The sequence below is a fragment of the Panicum hallii genome, chromosome 5 (assembly GCF_002211085.1).
Source record: "Panicum hallii strain FIL2 chromosome 5, PHallii_v3.1, whole genome shotgun sequence".
Classification (NCBI taxonomy): domain Eukaryota; kingdom Viridiplantae; phylum Streptophyta; class Magnoliopsida; order Poales; family Poaceae; genus Panicum; species Panicum hallii.
Window position 1 is genome coordinate 5,887,854 of NC_038046.1, and position 20,065 is coordinate 5,907,918.

General features: G+C 49.1%; 4 protein-coding genes across 4 annotated transcripts; 3 read left to right on the forward strand and 1 right to left on the reverse strand.

Annotated features, from left to right (window-relative positions):
* Positions 1–2,597: 2,597 nt before the first annotated feature.
* On the reverse strand, positions 2,598–4,577 carry LOC112894131 (epsin-3-like). The gene is made up of 3 exons (XM_025961747.1): positions 3,796–4,577; positions 3,414–3,698; positions 2,598–3,333 (listed from the first exon to the last, which is right to left on the reverse strand). The coding sequence occupies exons 1-3, from the start codon at positions 3,900–3,902 to the stop codon at positions 2,871–2,873; spliced, it is 855 nt and encodes a 284-aa protein (XP_025817532.1). The 5' UTR covers positions 3,903–4,577; the 3' UTR covers positions 2,598–2,870.
* Positions 4,578–7,064: 2,487 nt separating this feature from the next.
* On the forward strand, positions 7,065–8,012 carry LOC112895872. Its single transcript, XM_025963871.1, has 3 exons — positions 7,065–7,163; positions 7,283–7,429; positions 7,558–8,012. The coding sequence occupies exons 1-3, from the start codon at positions 7,152–7,154 to the stop codon at positions 7,816–7,818; spliced, it is 420 nt and encodes a 139-aa protein (XP_025819656.1). The 5' UTR covers positions 7,065–7,151; the 3' UTR covers positions 7,819–8,012.
* Positions 8,013–11,022: 3,010 nt separating this feature from the next.
* On the forward strand, positions 11,023–13,266 carry LOC112893836 (60S ribosomal protein L36-3). The gene is made up of 4 exons (XM_025961339.1): positions 11,023–11,081; positions 11,181–11,309; positions 12,315–12,514; positions 13,029–13,266. Exons 2-4 carry the CDS (start codon positions 11,208–11,210, stop codon positions 13,057–13,059), a joined length of 333 nt encoding a protein of 110 aa, XP_025817124.1. The 5' UTR covers positions 11,023–11,081; positions 11,181–11,207; the 3' UTR covers positions 13,060–13,266.
* A 4,291-nt stretch (positions 13,267–17,557) lies between these two features.
* Positions 17,558–19,808, forward strand: LOC112891701 (WUSCHEL-related homeobox 5-like). Its single transcript, XM_025958628.1, has 2 exons — positions 17,558–18,065; positions 19,324–19,808. The coding sequence occupies exons 1-2, from the start codon at positions 17,558–17,560 to the stop codon at positions 19,806–19,808; spliced, it is 993 nt and encodes a 330-aa protein (XP_025814413.1).
* Positions 19,809–20,065: the final 257 nt, after the last annotated feature.

Consider the following 20,065-nt stretch of genomic DNA (forward strand, 5'->3'; position numbering starts at 1 on the left):
TTGTAGTTTCCCTGGAGAGGTGGCCCATGTTTTAGTTGATTAGTTACCAGGCTTGTTCCGTCATGTGCAGCTCATGCGTACTTTGCAGGAGTCATGACCTCAATGGGACCCATGGAATTATTACCCTGAGATAAGCAGATGTTGGTGATGCCTATGATTTTTTTTCTTTTCTCGAATATGCAGGAGAGGTGATGCCTATGATAGCTGACCACATTTGGTTCGTTCTTTGCAAACATGGGTCTGATCAATCAAGCATTGTTGCGTAATGAGATATGTTGTATACATGCCTTTGAAATAGTTGAAAACTGACTAAAACCTGACATCTGTAGCCAAAATCCCAAAAATATAGCATCTTTACTCAAGCAAATATTACAGAATCCTTTGGATCGTTTGATAAATTAACCTACCAGCTTGATTGCTACTATTCTGTGAGTGCACACCCTCTTTGCCACTCATAAAGGAGAGCAGAATAGCAGCTCTTTTCTGAGGTATTGGGATCACATTTGTCATTTAAGTGTTCCCTATGAACAGTAGAGTTTGGGTTGTTTTAACCAAAGAAATAGAATGAGGCACCTCTTTGAGACATGCAGAAAAAATAGCACCGGGGTGTTCGGGGCATCTAGGGTGTGTTCTGGAGCTTTAAGGCTTATTCATGTCAATGGTAGGTATAGATATATGATGAACAAGTGACAGATAATAACTGGCTTATGTTGGGGCTGCTCATTCAGAGCCTGCAGAAACGAAAAGGTCTACGCAAGAACTGTTTGTTGCATTTGCATCTATGTCATTCACACTCATAGGTCTTATCAGAAAGGGCTGCCTTACTGCAGCACGCTGTTAAAACCACCATTGTGATCTACTGCATGCACTGCACTGCACTGCTCATGTCAACTATTGTTGTACAGCGTACTGTTCAAATATAAATGATCTTCGTTAATACTGAAAAAGGAACTGGAATTTACCACTTGTTTTTTTTTCAGTATTTACATCTTCAGAATCTGACCATTTTCCCCATGTCTCTGTTGTAAGGCCTAGTCTCTCTCAAGTCTCAATCTGTTGTATTAATGCTAGATTAGCCGTGATTCTTCATCTGCTTTACGATATGCACATTGCACAATTTTGCATATGACATTAGTCTAGAATGTGAGCAAGGTCAATCTTCTGGAGATGAGAGTATGATACTTAACACAGTAGACTCAGTTAAAGGAGGCTAAATTTTGCATTAACATTTCTGTAAAATTGTATTTTCAAAGGACTTGGAAGATGTGAAAGGAGACATGCCACATGCTTAAAAATCTTGGGTAAAGCAACAGACTGGAGCAACTTCAAGTGATCCAAACTGGTAGGACAGGTTTGATGTCAGTGGAGACTTTTTGTTCGATGCAACTGTGGAAGTTAGCCTGTGGCTTTGTGATCACATGTTAGCCCTTCATGTATATTATTGTACTTTCTGTTTTCTGATATTATTAGCTACGTAAGAAGGTAAAAATAAAGAGGTACTAGTGAAGTACATAGCCATATGCTGCAATAACATAGGTAGCACCACCAGCTAGCTTCAGAGATTTGAGTTATTCCTTGCTATATGTATTGATCTGATAACCGGAGGAGGGAAATTTGACTAGCAGAAGCTGACAAGATAATTCTAGGATTTCTGGTTATTTTGACAGGTGAGTTACCCACTAGCCACTGGTTTTGAGGTCTCATCTATGGGCCCTTCCAGCACATCCCTTTTATTAACTTGTTATCTTTTTTCCCCCCTAGTGGAGACCGTGCTCTTTATAGGCTTGCTGGTACTAGATGTCGGATTATGCCAGTAATTCTGCTTTGATTCTGCTGTTAATTTGTATCTAGCAGACTAGCACCATCAGTGGTAGTTTGTACTCTGTACACAGCTTGGTCTAGAAAGAACTTGGTGCATGATTAGTTCTGCAGGCAATTATGCTATGCTCTGGTAGGAGACAGATGATTATAACCATAATAACAGGGTCAAAAAGAGGGTGCTCCACTGCCCACTGGTCCACTACCCCACGGTAGTAGTTTTTATGCTGCCTGAGGGATCTACTCATACGCCCTGCTATGCTACGCATGTGCATGTCCTTAGACCGCAGCTGGAGAGCCTTTGTGCTACAGCAAGGGCCCATCGTGTTTTTACTCACCATGATGACGGCCATGTGGTATGATCTGGTAGAGCGTATAGTTTACAACGCGTGGCTTAGGCAGTGTCTCTCGTACAGTTTAGGGATTGTGCTTTCGTTTAGGGATTGTGCTTTCGATGTGTTAATTCTGGAATACTGGCTCGACAGGGGCTGTGAAAGTGAAATGTGAACTGTTCCTGTTCCTGTATAGTTTCCCTTGCTTTCGTGAAAATAGATAGATTGGTCAACTAGGAACTGGGTCGGTGATACTTCTCCCTTGCTTTTCCTTCAGTGCGAACTGATCAGCAGGCTAGCTGCCTGATTGGACTCCAGCCAGCATATGGTTCAGACTTCAGTTTAGCCCAACTGCACTTGGGCAGGTCGCAGGAGGATTTCATTATCTCATTCTTGGAATCATCATAGACGTGGTCAATATTGCTGACTAATTAGATCTTTGTAATCACACAAAAACTAAGTGAAAGTTTTATAGAGCTTTGCTGGGGACTTGTCTGTATGTTCTCTCGTAGTACATCTTGGCATCAGAATTCAGAACTGGAAGGGTAGAAATTTACAAGGCTGGACAGCATCTCGTAGTACATATGAACATAAACCATGAGAACATAAACATCCAGGAGTAGTTCAGACAGACTTCAGAGTGCCCAAGCATTAAGCCGTGCCAGCAAACCACTGACAGAAGGGAGAAAGCCTAGTGCTCAGTTCAGCACACAGTTCGTTTCACTGGCTCAGGAGCAGCATCGCCTCTGGCGGTTGCTTGCCCAACCCGTGGAAGGGGTGGCGGTGGTGCGGCTCCTCCGGCTCCACTTCCCGTGCGACCCGCGGCGGCTCCGGCCTTGTCACCAGGTTCTCCTTGTCGCCCTCGTCGCCGTCCTCTCGCCTCCACCGCTCCTCGAACCGCGAGTTTCTCCGGGCGTAGCCGCGGCCGCCGTCGCAATCGCCGTCGTCGTGCCGCCACCGCTCCTCGTACTGCGAGTTGCTCCGGCCGTACCCGCGGCCGCCGTCGTCACCTGGCGGCTGCGCCACGGCGCGCGAGGCGCTGCTGAGGTTGAAGCTGCCGAAGCCCTTGATCTCACGCGCGATCTTGCGCGCCCGCTCCCGCTCCTCCTCCAGGAACGGGCCCCGCTCCAGCAGCCTGAGCACGCGCTCCGACTTGCTCTTCACCGTCAGGCCCCAGTTGAAGCTGCGGTGAGTTAGTTCGCGGATCGCTTCAGCGTCACAACGACAGCTACGAACGTGAGTGAGATTTGAGAAGACGGGTACCCTTTCTCGTCGATGTGCTGGAAGGTGGCCATCCGGGCGATGGCGTCCCTGTCCTTCTGGAACTCCGCCGCGACGCTCCGGGGCCCGTGCGTGAGGAGGTGCTCCAGGAGGAGGAGCGCCTTGTAGGCCTCCCGCCATTGGCACCGGTCGAAGCCCGCGAAGCGCCTGTGCAGGATGTCCGCGATCCTGACGTACTCGTCGATCTCGAACGCCTGCCGGGCGATGAGCCCCATCGTCTTGACGTTGGGCGGCGACGCGTCCCCGTTCGTCGCCTCCTCCGTCATCCTACACGCGCGCGCACAGGCGAAAGCGGTCATCAGACATCAGGGGAGAACGCCACGGATCGCGGGACACGGAGAGGGGGCTAAGGGAGCAAACTCACAGCTGCGTCGGGGTAACGTCGGTGAGCGCGAGCCGTGCGGAGCGGATCTTGCCGGTGAGGTAGGAGGACGCCTGCCGCCTGAGCTCGTGGAAGAAGGGCGCGTCCATGGCGCCGCGCTTCTCCTCTTGCCCCCCGATCGATTTCTGCCGCCGGGTTGGCGAGAAGAGACAAGGAGCGACGGAAAGACAAAGAGGTCGTCGTCGCCACCTATATCGGTGCGCGCGCCCGCCCGCCACCGCCGCGGCCGGCCAGCAACCACTCCGCGCAATCCCGCAAGCCAACAAGCGGTACGATGCCGGCGGAGCCGTTGGGTGCGCAACCAATCCACCGGGGTGACGCACGCTCAGGCGGGAGCGGGGCCGGGGGCGGAGCAGCCAGAGCAAGGAGGTGCCGCCGTGGACGCGCGCTCACTGGACGATGGATGGGCCAGCCGGGAGCGGGGCACTGGGCGGAGCAGCCAGAGCAAGGAGGTGCCGCCGTGGACCACGGTGTGCGCCTGTGCTGCTGCGCTCTGACTCCGATCCTCCTTTGAAACGTTCAAAAGGGGGGACGGGACGGGACGGATGGGCGATGGATGGGCCAGCCGGCCAGGGACGGCGGCGACCGTGACAGAACGTCAGCAGGGAGGACGGAGGACTGGATCACTGGAGGAGAGGCCGTGCGTTTGAATTTTGAATCCGCATTCCGTGGTGCCGCCGGACGGACAGGCAAGGACAGACACGGGGAGTAGGAGGGCTGCTGCCGCGATGGGGCGCGGCTGAGGTCACGTGGTGCGGCCTGCCGGCGCGTGGCGCCTCCGCCGTGTGCCGGCGGCTTCGATCGATGGGGCAGGTGGTGCTGCTGGCTCAATATATATTTGTTAGATCGTTCTGCGGCTGTCCGGCTTTGCCCGGCCCGCCGTATCTCGGCCGTATCGCATCGGCGACGTTGCGCATGTATTCCCCCCCCCCCCCCCTCACCCCACCACCACCACACACACACACCCATTTTTTTTAGGAAAAAAAGAATGTGCTGACGCTACGTTGCAGGATGATGACTACCATTTCCGTAGCGAGAGTGCGTGATTGCAATTGATGAATTGGCATCTAGAAGAACTTGCGGCGAGAGCCGTGGCGACGTGGTGGGCTCCGGACGTATCTAGGCCATGCCACGCAGGAACTCATCAGCACGTAGAAATGCAGGTCGACCTTTTGGACTCTTTGGTTTGGCGGTCAGGATCAGGACTCGTTCTCGCGTGCGGAAGTTAAGGTCGCCTTTGGAGCTTCCAAAGCATGCTGAATTCAGAAAAAGTTCCGCTAAACAGTTTTTTTGAGAGAAGTGATTCTATATTGATTCTATAAAATAATTTTATAAAATAAATTAAGAAGCTAAGAGCTGAAAAAAATAGTTTCTCCTGATTCACGTTTTCATATTGAATCTGTTTTTTATAAAGTTAAGATAAAATAGACATTTTAATTCTTGAACTGAGAGTCAAGTTCATCTTTCAATTTTCAGATCGGCCAATATAGTCCCTCAACTTTTATTTTTGACCAAACTCATTCTTATACAGATATTATACTCTATAATAACATAATATTTATGCAAAAAGTTCTCTCTGCTCTTGACTCCTTTCCTCTTCTAAATTTATTTAGGAGCTGAACATCACAAGTGTTTAATTTAAAACATAAAATAATTTTTTTACTAATGCAACATATTGTATTGTGAACGTATGGAGAGTAAAATTAAACCTACTTATTGCATAAATATGTACCATCATATAAAATATTATGGAAAGTTGAGCGAACAATGACATAAACAGTGAAAATTGAGGAGAGAAAAAAATCAAGGGTAAAAAGAATCTTTTGGATTTATCTAATATTATTATAAAGTATAATATCAGCATAAGCATGAGTTTGATTTCAAAATAAAAGTTTAGAGACTATATTTACCAATTTAAAAATTGAAGGACAAATTTAATCCTCAGAACAAAATTGAGGAATTAAAATATCTATTTTATCTAAAGTTAATTTAGAGAATTACAAAAGACATTTTCCTCGTAAAGAATCAGCAAAGAATCAGCTTCTATAAAATTAGAATAAGCTCTATCAAACTAGCGCTAACTGGGGTTGGCACCGCTGCGGACGGACGGGCTGCTAGCGGAATTCAATACAGTGCCCGCATAGGACGCCGTCCGGCCCAGAGATTTGCCGAGGTGAAGTTGATTAGCGACGAGGCGACGACGCTGTGCCGCCAGGCCGCAAAGGGGTACGGTGGCCGTGGCCCGTGCGGGTGGCAGGCAGAAATGACTCGGCGGCTTGCTCGAGCAGCGATGTGGCCTGATGGCCATCGTTCACCTTTACCAAGGGTGCGTTTGTTTTCGAATGGTTAAACAGTTATATTAAAGAAAATTTTATTATTCAGAAATATTGAATTAAATCTAATTATAAAGCTAATTGTAAAATCTTTGAGCTAATTTGCGAGACGAATCTAATAAGGTCTACTAATTCATAATTAGCGGATGTTTACTATAGTATTACTGTTACAAATTACGGATTAATTAGGCTTATTAAATTCGGCTCGTGAATTAGCACTTATATATGAAAAAGTTTTGTAAACATATTTTATTTAATATTTCTAAATATTAAGATTTTTTACGTGACGGGGTAAAGTTTAACCCTCTTGAACCAAAATGTATGTTTGTTTTGTTTCTACGGTTTTGCAAGAAAGCAAAGAGCTCGAGGTGGAAAAACATGCAAACCTGACTGACTGACTGACTGACTGCTCGCAAGCAGTCAAGCACACGATGCGATGCAGATGCAGCACAACGGCCTCCTCGCCATCTTTTCCCTTTCCGTGGTCTCCGTCTTGATCTCGAGCGCCCATTTGTCCGATTACGCCGTCAATGATTCCTACCGCCTTTCTAGGCTTTCCCCGGATTATCTTAACCCACGGGGGCCTCTCCAGTTTGGCTTCGTCCACGCCATGCTGTGCCGATGCGGCTTGCACGGAGCTCAGTGGCTCACCAGCCAGACGCCGAGTCGCCAGCACTGGTATGCAATGGTGCAAGCATACGACCGTCTCATCTCATGGGCTGGAGTCCATGTAGCAGCGGCCATTTCTATATCTCCCCGCACCTTTTAAGCCTCGGACAGATGCAAAAGGGGTCAATAATATTAGCTGAGCGATCAGTAGCTTTCTCACGTGATCTCCCCTTTCTCTTCTAGTTTTTTTTTACCCCGAAGGAAACAGCAGGAGCACTGCTATATCACTCTTCTAGCCTTCTCCATAAAACGGAACCTCCGGACATCTCTCCAGTCCTGTTCGGTTTACACACCTGCTCCATCCTGTGTTTCTCGGAGTCGGAACAGGGCCCAGTAATGGCGCATGAGGTGCGGTTGTCTAAGCTTTCTTGCGACCCCAATTTCTATCGATTTTTATGGTAGCATGTCCCATTTTTGCTTCGAATTGGTCACACAAGCTTGTGGTTATCTGCTGGGGGATATGACAGGACGGCTGGCCTCTCGGGCTGGGCGCTCTAAATGCACGAGCTGGAGCGCTCAGGGGCGTCGATCTGTCTGGCTCGGCCTCCTTCAGCACCACCTTCACCTCCTCTCACTCCGCGTCGTCCTTGCCTTCGACGGATTTCGACACAGAGGTCAGAAGCAACAACCAACAGTGGCGTCATAGGCGATTTTGGTATTGCACGCATGGCAGAGAATTGCAACATCTCCTCGCTTAACGATTCTTACGTTGTCTCTTGATTTTACTGTCTGTCGAGCGCAGTCGGCCTGGTCCTTGTCGCGCCGCCGCGGCGGCGGCGGCGGCGGCATGACGCTGGCGAGCCTGATCGGCCTCGTGGACGCCATGGAGAGCCGGCGCCGCCCGAGCGCGAGGGCGGGCAGGAGCGGCAGGCTCAGGGCGCTGCTGCTCTCGCTCTGCCTCCGGAGCCACCTGGACAACGGCAGCGGGGCGCCGTCGCTCCGCGAGTTCCTCGAGATGGAGAGGCGAGCCAGTGGCGCCACCAGCCATGCCCACGGGCTCTGACTGAAGTTGATTCACTTCGCTGGCACAATGCATAGCAAATGGCAGTAGCAACGGCGCGGGAATAAAATTTTCCTTTTTCTAACGGGAGTGTTGTTTTTCTTTCCGAGGATTCTGATGAGAGTGGATTGGTACTCCATCAGACGTTAGTGATTAGTGAACTGGTATTTCTTTGTGCAGAGACCAAACAGAACGAAAATTCACATGATTTGGATTGCTGTCTCCGTTAAAATCAGATCATCATTCTAGTGTTGTCTCTACACGGCTACAGGCATACTTCCTCACTTAAAAGATACTCCCTCCATCTCAAATTACAACAGTTCGTTTTAGCTTTTTAATATATAATTTTTGTTATGTAGCTAGATATATTGTACATCTAAATGCATAATTATAAAGATCCACAATAATTGAAAATCTCCCCACTTGAAAAATTCACACGTACCCCTCACACAAGGGCTCACTTGCCAGGCCGGTAGAAAAATTCCCGCGTACCCCTCACAGAAGGGTCCGCTTGCTATGCCGATAGATGCAAAAGTTTTTAGGCGTTGATGAAAACAGCTATTTCTAAAATCTTTCAGCCTTTTTGGCGCTTCTTTTTTCACCAGCGATTTCACTTACCCGCCCACCTATACCCAAGCTTATTTCCATATTTTGCTCCCCAAAATAGTTTCCATGTTGTCTCAAGCTTTCCCAAATATGTGCCAAGTTGGTCAGCAGGCGACGCTGCCGCTCCTTTCCATCTTTGCTGGCAGTCCTTTCCATTGAGATTGAAAGATTATACGTGATTGTTTAGCACATGGCCATAACCTCCGCCTCGCACTCACACTCCAGAGCTGTCCCCGCGCGCCGCCGTCGGTCTAGCCCTCTTCTTCGACGACCTCCTCACGCTGGCCCAGGCGCGGAGCTGGATCACTACGACAAGGCCGACGACGGCGTCGCGCTCGCCCTGCCCGAGCTGTCCATGTGCGCCGCCGCCGGTCTAGCCCTCTTCTTCGACGACCTCCCCATGCTAGCCCAGGCGCGGAGCTGGATCACTACGACAAGACCGATGACGGCGCCTCGGGGGTTCGGAATGCCCGCCCAGCCAAAATGGTTGCCATATTTGCGCGTTGGTTTCCCTTGTTGTGCGTTAATTTGCCTTGTCAAGCTTTCCCAAAATATTTTACAGCAGTCCTTTTCATTGAACAGGTAGCGACAATGGCGTCTCTTCGTTAGGTTCTGATTTCTCTGCCAAGTTGGTTAGGGTTTCCAGCTGGACGTTCGTGGACTGGTCATCCTCTGCAGAGCCTGGTATGGTCTTCTGATGGAAGTTTTCATTTAGAGTCCTCTTGCCAATGTTACTAACCAATCGAAGACGTGTAATGCAGCCGATCAAATACTGATCAAATCGGTAATGTGTAGCTATGAGTTTAATTTCTGAAGTTCATCTATTTCAAAAGCTTACTCATTTTTCATTTATAATGCGCCAAGTGAACAAAATATCGATCCATCTGAACAAAATCGTCTGAAGAGGCGTCAGAAATACACGAGCTTACCTGAGAAGGAAAAGGAAAGGAGACATGCCATGGCAAGAGAAAAATATAAATGTCGGAAGGCCAAAACTCAAAGTTTAGACTCTTCCGGGCCTAATACGAATGGTAATAATAGTAATGTTTTTTTTGTGATATATAATTCTATACTAATTGTAAAAGTAGGTGTTTATATTTTATTTTAAAAACTTGTTGCCAATCCTGGAAGTTGCTTGGCCTCCACGCCTGCCTCCGTTGCCATTAAAAATGATGACACCATTGCACAGACGGGTAACAACATATTTTAAAGAACCGAATATTTTAAAAACTGATTTTAACATGCTATCTATATGGGAGTGCAAGCTGTCTGTTGCTATATGGTGATTTCCAAAGTGTACTCTGTTTAAAATGTTCTCTAGATTATGTCTATTTATTACTTATAGTGAGGGTTTCCTCTACAATGAATTGATTACTCATGGGGAGTATTATTTTCCCTTTTAGTGACTTTTACCCCACCGTGCAGTCTTCTTCACCTTTATAAAGAGTATGCATTATGAGTGAGAAATTATTGTCATTGAAACGCAAGCATTGAGTTAATGCAATGTCTGTAAAGGTGATCTTGGACTATCTTTGCTGTGTATATATAAGTTCGTATTTTTATTTTATTTAAATAATATTTATTAATGATGGATTGGCACCGTTCAAAAGTGAAAAATATGCCACAATTGTGGTTTTTATATCATAAATGTTTTTACACATGTACATGTCGTACGTGCACCCTACTAGTAAAATATACGTATATAGAAAAGTTAAAATGAATTGCAATTTGGGACATGGGGAGTATAATGTGTCCTAAGTCCAACTACAGTGGCTGACAAAGATTATTAAAAATACACTAACACCTACAACATCAAATTAGTTCCATTCAAGCTACCAAAATATTTTGGATTGGAGGTATGCTAATTTATTAAAACAGAAAAAAAAAGTCAGCTCGTCTTGCGTTGATCGAGTGTCTAGGAAAATACACCGACACTTAGAATATCAATTAGTTTAATCACATCAATCATAAAATATTCCTTAATAGTGCATTTATTTTGATATTCTAGATCTTAATGTGTTTTTTAGAGACTCGATCAAGTTCGAAAAAATAGATTTCCAACTGATTAAAACGTCTTAAAATTTTCGAACGAAGGGTGGTGCACTATAAACCGTTATAGTTGCAAGTCATCAACAAATAAAAAGGTAAAAACTAGATTTTGGAGGCTATCTCTAGTCCTAGTTAGAACATCCAATGTATTATTTTCAGCTGAGAGCTTCCCTACTGCTAATGCTAGTTTACAGCTGTAGTTGAGAATCCTCCAACTGAATATTTTAAATTTTATATGGAAACTATAGTTCCTATTTACACATTTTAAACATTTTTGAAATTCAAACTAACTTCTCCTGTGAACTCCCCGCTGAGTTGAATGAAAGTGTATGAATTCCTAACTGATGGTTGCCCCTAGACTCTGTTTCAAAGAAATAAAATCTTTTTGGAAAAGACAAATCTCCACAAAGGAAAGTTCAAGCAAAAAAAGCAACATGCCAACATGGGCATATGCGAAACGAGCCCACCAAGCCCGGTCTGGCCCATTATTGCCCCAAGATGAAATCTCACCGCAAGGTTGCGCGCATATATAACACCACCCCTCTTGCCCTAGGATTTCTCGACGGACTCAGCCGGCGGCGTAGGGTTTTGCTTGCTCGCACCCATTCAAGGTTTCCTCATCTAGCGCCGCCTCCCATCCCAAGTCCCATTCCAAAACTACAAATCTCTCACCTCGTCTGATTTGGTTTGTTCCATCGCGTTCGTTGCAGGTCAGCGGAGCGAGCGCGAAGGCGGCCATGGCGCCGACGCTGGCCAAGTCAGGTCTCTTCGTCGGCATCAACAAGGGGCACATCGTCACCAAGCGCGAGCTGCCGCTTCGTCCGTCCGACCGCAAGGGAGTAAGAATCTCCGCTCCTAAAGTTCCGATCTCTCACTACTTTCGCTTGTGTAGATCTGTGTTGAATTACCCGTTATTACTGTGGCTTTTACGTTTGATTTGGTTGAGTACGTATCATAGCGATTTACTTGGTTTTGCTCGTTTGAAGCGAATGTTACTGTAGGCCTAACATCAATGGTTAGATTTTGAGCTGTTATGTCAGTGTGCATTGTGTGATCAATCGTTAGGTCAAATGGGAGTGTTGCTTTTGTGGATAAATGAAAAGATATAAGATTACCTTACTGTTACAAGTAATCCTCCTTTTTGAAAACAGTTTTGCTGTTTGTGTTTGTTGATCATCATGCCTCATCTCACCTTTGGCAATCTGGAGGTTTCATTACTCCAAGTTGCTAGTCCTGGAGGCAGATATTAAATCGGTGAGACATAACGTGGAAGCTTAATCACATTTTGATTTTGTTTCTAAAACTTCTCACTAAATGCATCTTTTCAGTTCATTGTCTTTGACACATGACAGAAGAACAACAAAAACCTTAGCTTACCATTATGGGCTATACAACTGAGGCATAATGCGAGTATACTGTTTAATGATCAGAATTTGTTGGTCTAATACATGTGTTGCTTTAGGCATGATAAAGCTATGGGTTTGAAACATTTCTAGACTTGTGGAAAAGATATCAGCATTGTTGTACAGTAACAAGCAGACCCACCATATATTGATTTTCATGCCTCATCTCACCTTTGGCAATCTAGGGATTTTATTACTTCAAGTTGCTAGTCCTGGAGGCAGATATCTATTGGTGAGACATAATGTTCAAGCTAAATCTCATTTTGGTTTTGTTTCTAAAACATCTCGCTGAATGCACCTTACTGCTTCAGTTGATGCTATTTTGATGAAATTTTTGAGGCCTTGCTGTTTTATTCTCCTATGTGCTGTTAAAGACTTCTTCCTGTTTTTATTTGTTTTGCATCCTGTTCTTATACATTTGTCTTGGTCCAATTATTTCAGAAAGCTACTAAGAGGGTGTCTTTCGTCAGAAGCTTGATTAGGGAGGTTGCTGGATTTGCCCCCTATGAGAAACGTATCACTGAGCTTCTGAAGGTTGGGAAGGACAAGCGTGCACTTAAGGTGGCCAAGAGAAAGCTTGGTACTCACAAGAGAGCAAAGAAGAAGAGAGAGGAGATGGCTGGTGTCATTAGGAAGATGAGGTGCGGCACATTCTCTTTGCCATTTTATACTGTGCTTCTATTTCATTCTGTTGTGTCATGAGTCTCCGATGAATTGTTTAGCACTTTTTAGGTAGCACACCAGTGACATGTTCTGTAGGCAATACCAATATATAAGACTGAGCATGCCATGGCATTCAAGCTGATAGCTGACTAACCACAGATTTATGTTTGAACTTTCAATTTCAGTTGTTTCCACCAATTATTTTTCAGTAAATGTTTTTATGTAAAGCAAAGTGAAGTGATTAAGTTTATTTTGTTTCTGGTGCTGTGGTGACTAAACACATTTGCTTTTCATGCAATGGTTAGATTTCCATATTGCAGTAACAAGGGGATATGCATACAGCTGTACTGGCTTGTTTACTTGTTATTGGCTCTTTTATACTTAATTATTGAATGCTGCTGAATTTTGCGATTGGAAATATGAAGATTCTCAAGATTCTTTCCATTTTCTCAATGGACATAAATAAGTTGAACCTCTTCTAATGGTTTGCAGGTCTGGTGGTGTTGCGGACAAGAAGAAATAGATTTTGCACAATCATGAACCTGTGGAATCCTTTGTTACGTGCTTCTTTAGTCCCAGCGAATAGAAATTTTCTAGCTTCGGCAACTGTTTTGGCCTCTAGAACAACCCAGGCTTGTTCTGAGTGTACCTATGAATCAGAAACTATTATCGCCACAAGGATTATTTGTTGAGTGCTCATATCAGTTTGGTGGAATTTCAGTTTATTCTATTGCTCGTGCATGCCAAATTGGTTGGAATTTACCGGCCACCCATTTGCCTGTTGCAATGTGGCACTTGTTGGTTGGCTAACTGCTGAATCATCTTGTGGTGCCGCTTGGTCATGTTTGTGCGGATCGCTTAGATGTCTGTCACTAGTACTAAGTGGTTTTCATACACGTATGTGCTAGACTTGTGGTTGGTTTCTTGGCCTAAGGTTGGCCGGGATCGAACTCAACCTAGGCTGACTCATGACTGTTCAAGCAATGCAATAGGGTCATGTTTGGTTTGCTTAATTGCTTGTATTAGTGAAGCCTGCTTGGGATTGATATTGTTTGCCTGCTCAGATTACTCACGCTAACTGCTCTTTCCTGTGGCCTAGCCGTGGGCCGTGGTTGCATATGAATGTGATCGTGTCCTATGCCCCGAGGCCCAGTTCGCGCAAAATCATCCCCCAAACTGTTGGGGCAAAATCGAATTCCCATGTCCCCAGGCCCAATTTGTATGGGTTTAGGTGGACCAAGGGCTTGATGATCTGGACCAAAATTTGAGCTGAGACTGGGAGAGGTGCCACTCTGGAAGTTACGTGGTTTTGGATATTCAAAATTTAAATACGGACCCTGAAAACTTGGTTGTACGTACGCTTCTCGTGTCCCTCCTCTCACCCATTCAGAATGTCTGCCCCAAGAGGCCCCCCTGTTCCACTGTGTTGTTTGATCCGACCGAGCCGTTCCTGGCCACGGGCCGGCCGCGGCACACGCACCATCGGCGCTCGCTGCACGCGTGTCCGGAATTTTAGGGTGTTGACCCGGACGCCTCTATCCTGTCATGTCGCCTCCCACCGTCGTCTAGCACACGGGCTTTGGATCTTACTGTTCCTGTCGCATACTACTCCTGAGCTGCAGGCGAATGGCTCGCCTGTTTACCTGGCCCGTGCTGTTCACGCCCGCCTAATCACACGGCGTCGCGTTTCCCAACCGGGGCAGGCAGGCACGCAGCGCAGGCAGCGTTTTCAATTCGGGTCGGCGAGGGCGATCCGATCCTTCCCTCCGTTCCTCGCCGCAAACCAGCAAATCTTTTGCTCGGATCTTGCCGTGACCCTGAGCAAAAAAGTCAATCCAATCCATGCCCTCTCCGGTCAGATCGGTGCGATGCATTGCGCACAGAAATTTTCGCTGCCCGGTGGCGATTGGCGTAGGCGCGGGTAGCCTCTAGCCCTCTACGGCAAGGCTAGGGCACGCCCACGCCATGGCACTTCCCAACGCGGCAAGCGACATTTTGCAGCGGCCACGGCCGCGGCTTGCGAGTTCTGAGGAGTAAATGGCATGGCGCGGCGCGGCGTCCTCCCGGCTCCCCTCGCTCAGATTACGGGGAAACGCGAAGCGAGATTCTCAATATCCGCCTGCCGAACCCCGTCTGGTCTGCCTCGCCGCGCATGCATGTCCCCAGCAAAACACAGGGCATGCAATGGCAATGCGACGCGAGGGGTCGCGTTTACTCCCAATCTGTGGCGCGTCTCCGTTTCCCGATGCGCCTTGCCGTTTCGATCCCTGCCTATGGCAGCCTGCCGAGCTAGCTCTGCCCCTACGGCTACGGGGGTTAAAGCCATGGGCGTCGCCTTGGCTCTGCCCCGGTGTAAATCGGCTGCTTGTCCCTGCTCCTCTGTTTCACTGTTTCTAAGCTGATTACCATGCGTACAGCGTGCAGACACGATCAATACGAGAGGATGGGATCTTTATGATGGGTTAACAGCGGAAGAAGAGTTTCCAAGGTCACCTGTCTCGGAGTGGTGAAAGTATTAGAAAACTTTTCTAGAATTGCATGTTTGCCATCAAATAGACTAAATATCTATGGTTATACTCCAAGGGAGTCTTTTACAAAGTAGTTCAAGCCCTTTTTTGGAATGCAGGAAAATATTTCAAATCCTTTGGAGTTCTTTCATCAAGATGATAGATAAGACACTCTAATAAGACCACAATTTGAAATCATGCTCAAAAAATTATCTTTCACATTTGTTGAGAATTCTGACTCCAAATTGCTGCATGATTTCAAAATTTTGGTAGCGTGGGTGGAAGTATTTTTTAATATATAAAGGACAAACTTCCATGAAAGATATTTCCATCTTTTCTGCGAACATTGATGTTAGTTGTTTCTGTTCAAGTTGTTGGCTTTTGCGGATCATTTTTCTTTGTGTATGGATCGGTGCAGGGGTTCCTTTTTGGTAGCTTGGTGAGGCCGTACCCTCGTCTTTTTTTCAGTTTTAGTGTGTAACCGATAACTCGACAATATAGCGTCGGTATCTAACTCTTATACTTTTCCATAAAAGCTGGCTGACTCTTTTTCAAAAAAAAACATGCCGCACATGTAAACCTTTTTTTAATAGAAACCATATAAGAAACGACAATTTAACCATATTTGTGAGAAAGGTCATGTGTGCTATACCGTTAGTTGAGTCTTTGTAGTAATATTGTTAAACTTTATAATCTATACACTAGAAATGTGTAAAAGTGGAGGCCTCCGGAATTGGGGTTCCTAGGCAGCTGCCCTCTTGCCCGCCGACCCGGATCTAAGGAGGATGGATCATCCTTGCGCCAGGATACTAGCACCACGTGGCTAACTAGAGTTTCGTAGGAAGGTCAAGTAGAGTTGGAGACCTAGTTTTTCTAAGTGGTGAGACTAAATTGTCTTTAAAACTTACGCCCCCATCAACATATAGCATACTAGTCGAACGACACATTGGAGAAGTATTAAGCTCTAATCTTTCACGGATCATTATTCGTGTGAAACCCGTTACGTGGAGCTACCGTTGTTTCAATAGTCATCATACCCAGGATGCATCAAAGATTAGTACAAAGTTGGGTTGCTCTTGTTCTTAATAGGTAAATGTAGTCTTGATCACATTCAGATCGAAGTATTTTGCGGGAACCGTAAGAGTCTTCACAAGCAGGGGCGGACCCAGGGGGCTAGAGCCCCTCTGGAGCTGCTGCACCAACAGAGATATCGGAAGGATAAGAGAGAGGAAAGAAGAAAAATTGAGAGATAGAGAAGGAAGAAGGAGCTCACCCCCCCCCCCTCCAAAAAAAAATGATTTGCTGCATCCGCCACTGTTCACAAGGATGTATTATTATATTATGTATGGTCTTGATTCATAATCAAGCGTCACAGTTGTAGCAAAACCATAGGTTTCAGTCGACGAGCGAGGAACAGCTAGCGTCCAGGCCATCGAACATAAGCCCATGTCTTTTTTTTGTTTGAAACACATATCTCGATCTCTACCGTGCACTGCAAATACGTTACGGTTAAAAAGGAATGCGACGGAACAACGCACACCAGTCAGCTCTTATTTAGCAAAAGCTGTACAGCGCCAGCAGCATGCTGGCTAGCGCGAGCGATCCATACACAAAACTGGCGCACGTCCTGGTGCCTGATGCGATTCATACTAGCTACCACGATCCCTTTGCCAAAACTGGCCGGGCACGCGAAGTCCCCGTACAAGCGAAACGCCCGGCGCTGGCACAAGCAAAGAATTTCCTTTCATTCCCGAGGCGCGCGCGGCGCGTCGAGCCATCGAGCACGACACTCGCCGCCGTCTCCGTCTCCCCCCGTCCAAGGCAGACGCTCCGGCGCGTGCATGCGCAGCCACCCCGGCCGGCCGGCTGCCATTGTTTTCAGTGCCCGCGCATCGAGGGCTCGAGGCCAGTCGAGCCACAAACACACACACGCACACGCCCCATCACTGCTCATTTCACGACGGGAAGTTCGTCGGGAACCGATCGACACGGGCCACGCCTGCCCCGTGCACCGTTACACATCCTCTCCTTGCTGGCAGGCTAGGGTTACCAGTTAAAAGCTGGGAAACGTGTACGCTCCGCTCGGCCGGTGGTGGCTGGCCGCGCGCGGCGGCGTGCACGCTTCCGTTCCGTGCACCGCCAGCCGGTCACACGACACCCCCGGATCGCCGCTGCGTGCGTCACCGCCCACGCACAGGGCGTAGCGGCCGGCCGGGGCGAGTACGCGCCTGATGGGCGTGCCGCCAGTGCTTATCGCGACATGGCTGCACGCCGGCACACGAGAGGGCTCCCGGCCCCACCGGCTTTGACCTGCAAGGCGACAGCCCACACCGAAACGCGGGTGCCGTTACAGCGCACGAGCACGCGCTCCGGCACACCCTCCCCTCGCGCTCTCATACTCTCATGCACGCTTTAAAACCCCCAGCACACCCCACGCAGCGCGGCCGCGCACACTCCTCCTCCTCCCCGAGAGCCGGCAGGTCTAGAGAGACAGTGAGAGAGAGATCCCTGGAGATGGAGGCGCCACAGCAAGGCGGCGGCGGCGCCCTCGGCCTGGAGGGCCCCGGCGGCGCGGGCGCGCCGCTCTCGCCGCCGCTGTCCCCGGCCTCCGCCGCGGCGGCGGCGCTGGCGAACTCGAGGTGGAACCCGACCAAGGAGCAGGTGGCGGTGCTGGAGGGGCTGTACGAGCACGGCCTGCGCACCCCCAGCGCGGAGCAGATCAAGCAGATCACGGCCCGGCTGCGGGAGCACGGCCACATCGAGGGCAAGAACGTCTTCTACTGGTTCCAGAACCACAAGGCCCGCCAGCGCCAGAAGCAGAAGCAGGACAGCTTCGCCTACTTCACCAGGCTCCTCCGCCGCCCGCCGCCGCTGCCCGTTCTCGTCAGCCCCCCCGGCCCGCCGTACCCTCACGGCCGCCTCCCCGTCCCGGCCGCGCCGGCGATGACGATGGCCCCCTCACCCGCGGCCGCCGCCGCCGCCGCCGCCGCTGCATGCAACACCAGCAACGGTGGCACGCATGGTACGTGCCACACACATCTTCATCGCCTCATGATTGATCTCTGCACTTCCTTGTACTTGCTCGCGTCGTACATCTCGATCCGATCGATCGATCTATTCGATTATTGCCTGAATGTTCGTGAGTCCTCCTAGTAGCTTTTTACCCATCGAGTTTAGCATCGGGATAGGATTAAAGGCTTGCCATTTCTTTCATGCCCGATTCATGGCTTTCACGCGAGAGTGGGGGGGTCAACGCTGACGTGGTGGCGTTCCACTGCTTCGTACCATGCTTACACCAACAGCAGTCCTTTTCTGGCTCTTTCCTTGTCAAAGGTTTTGTGAGCCTGCGTGGGTCGCATGACATGACACACCGGGCAATTGACGTGCATGCTCCTGCTGTGTGGGCCCACGGGTGCTGCAGGGCAACGATGCGAACAAAAAGGTCTACTAGCCACTGTACATGCCTTTCACTCTATCGTGTGCTGATCCACGGTGTACGTGCACGCGTTGCACGCACACGCGCTCGCCTCTTGTGCTCACGATACACAGCAGGCGTGCGCGTGACCTGTGACGAACTGTGCGCCTGTATGCTCACGATGTTAACGTTCCAGCCTCCCGCTGGTGTTCTCTTGCATGCTTGTTTCCTCTTCCCCCCTCTCTCGTACTCGTAGGACCTGTCCCTTAGTTTCTCCTCGCGATCCGAGCAGTGTGTGGTCAGTGGAGCACAGGGCGAAACCCTCGTAGTCAAGGACTCATGGTCACGCGATTTAACGTTGCCGGCCTGCCTATGGTAGCTTCCGCTGCTGCTACCCTTTTGTAGCTAGCTCCTTTCCATCCCGTGTCCCCTCGCCCGTGCTGCGCATGCTTGCCCCAGGTTTGAAGGAATTGAAGGCGTCCCTGGCCGCGCAGGCGCAGCGGCGGCCACCGAAGCGGCCAGACACGGCCTTCCACATCATTCTCCGTGGCTGCTCCCTTTCCCAACCCATCGATGCCTGTCAGCGAAACCCGTAATGGCCAGCATGCATTTCCCCGTAAAAGAAGTGATTGTGTATCTGCGCGTCTGGTTGCGTCTAGTCTGTTCTGTTCTGTTCATCACCTCGAATGATTTCGTGTAGGATCGCGTTGCTTTAAAATGGCAGCAATTAATTCCTTCTTTTTTCAGATTTTTACTGGTACCGATCAGATTTCGTGTAGCACGCCATGCCATTTCTTTTAAACGGCAAGGATTAACATGTTTGCTAATCTGTTGTCGGGTGGACCGACGTGCCGCTTTGCTGCAGTGATGTACAGGGCTCCATTCTACATGGCAGCTCCGCAGGCGCCCGCGGCGAACGCTGCCTACTACCACACGGTGCAGGAGCAGCAGCAGCAGCAGCCGTGGCCAGTCATGTACCCGAGGATGGCGGTCGCCCAGGACAAGATGATCCCTGCCGCGGCGATGCAGCACCAGCAGCCGCCGAGCCACCCGGGCGGCGCCGCGTACCAGGCCGCCGCGGCACCGGGCAACGCCCCGCTGCACGTGGTCCACCTCCCGGCGGCGGACGCCGGGGGCCCCAGCCGCGAGACGCTGCAGCTGTTCCCGCTGCAGCCCACCTTCCTGCTGCCCGACAAAGGGCGCCCCCCCACCGCCGCCGGCACGCCGGCGTCGACGGCGTCCGCTTCGTTCTCGGGGGAGTCCGAGAGCCCGGGGAGCCCGGACTCGAACGGCGACGCGCCCGCGGTGCCCTTCTACGACTTCTTCGGCCTCCAGTCCGGAGGCCGCTGATCTGGGAGGGAGACAGTGATCGGGGCTGAGGTCGAGCGAGAGATGCTGCACTGATCTTGGGTGGATGGAACCCGTTGCCTTTCGTTTTAAGTTTTACCAACTAGCGCGTGCTTCACCAACTTGAAGCCTCTCTCTCTCTCTCTCTCTCTCTCTCTCTCTCTCTCTCTCTCTCTCTGCGCTGTGGTGAACCAGAACAGCGTATTCTGTTAAGTTCCGTTAAAATTACAACTTATGCGTATCAAGTTGCCTCCATCGAA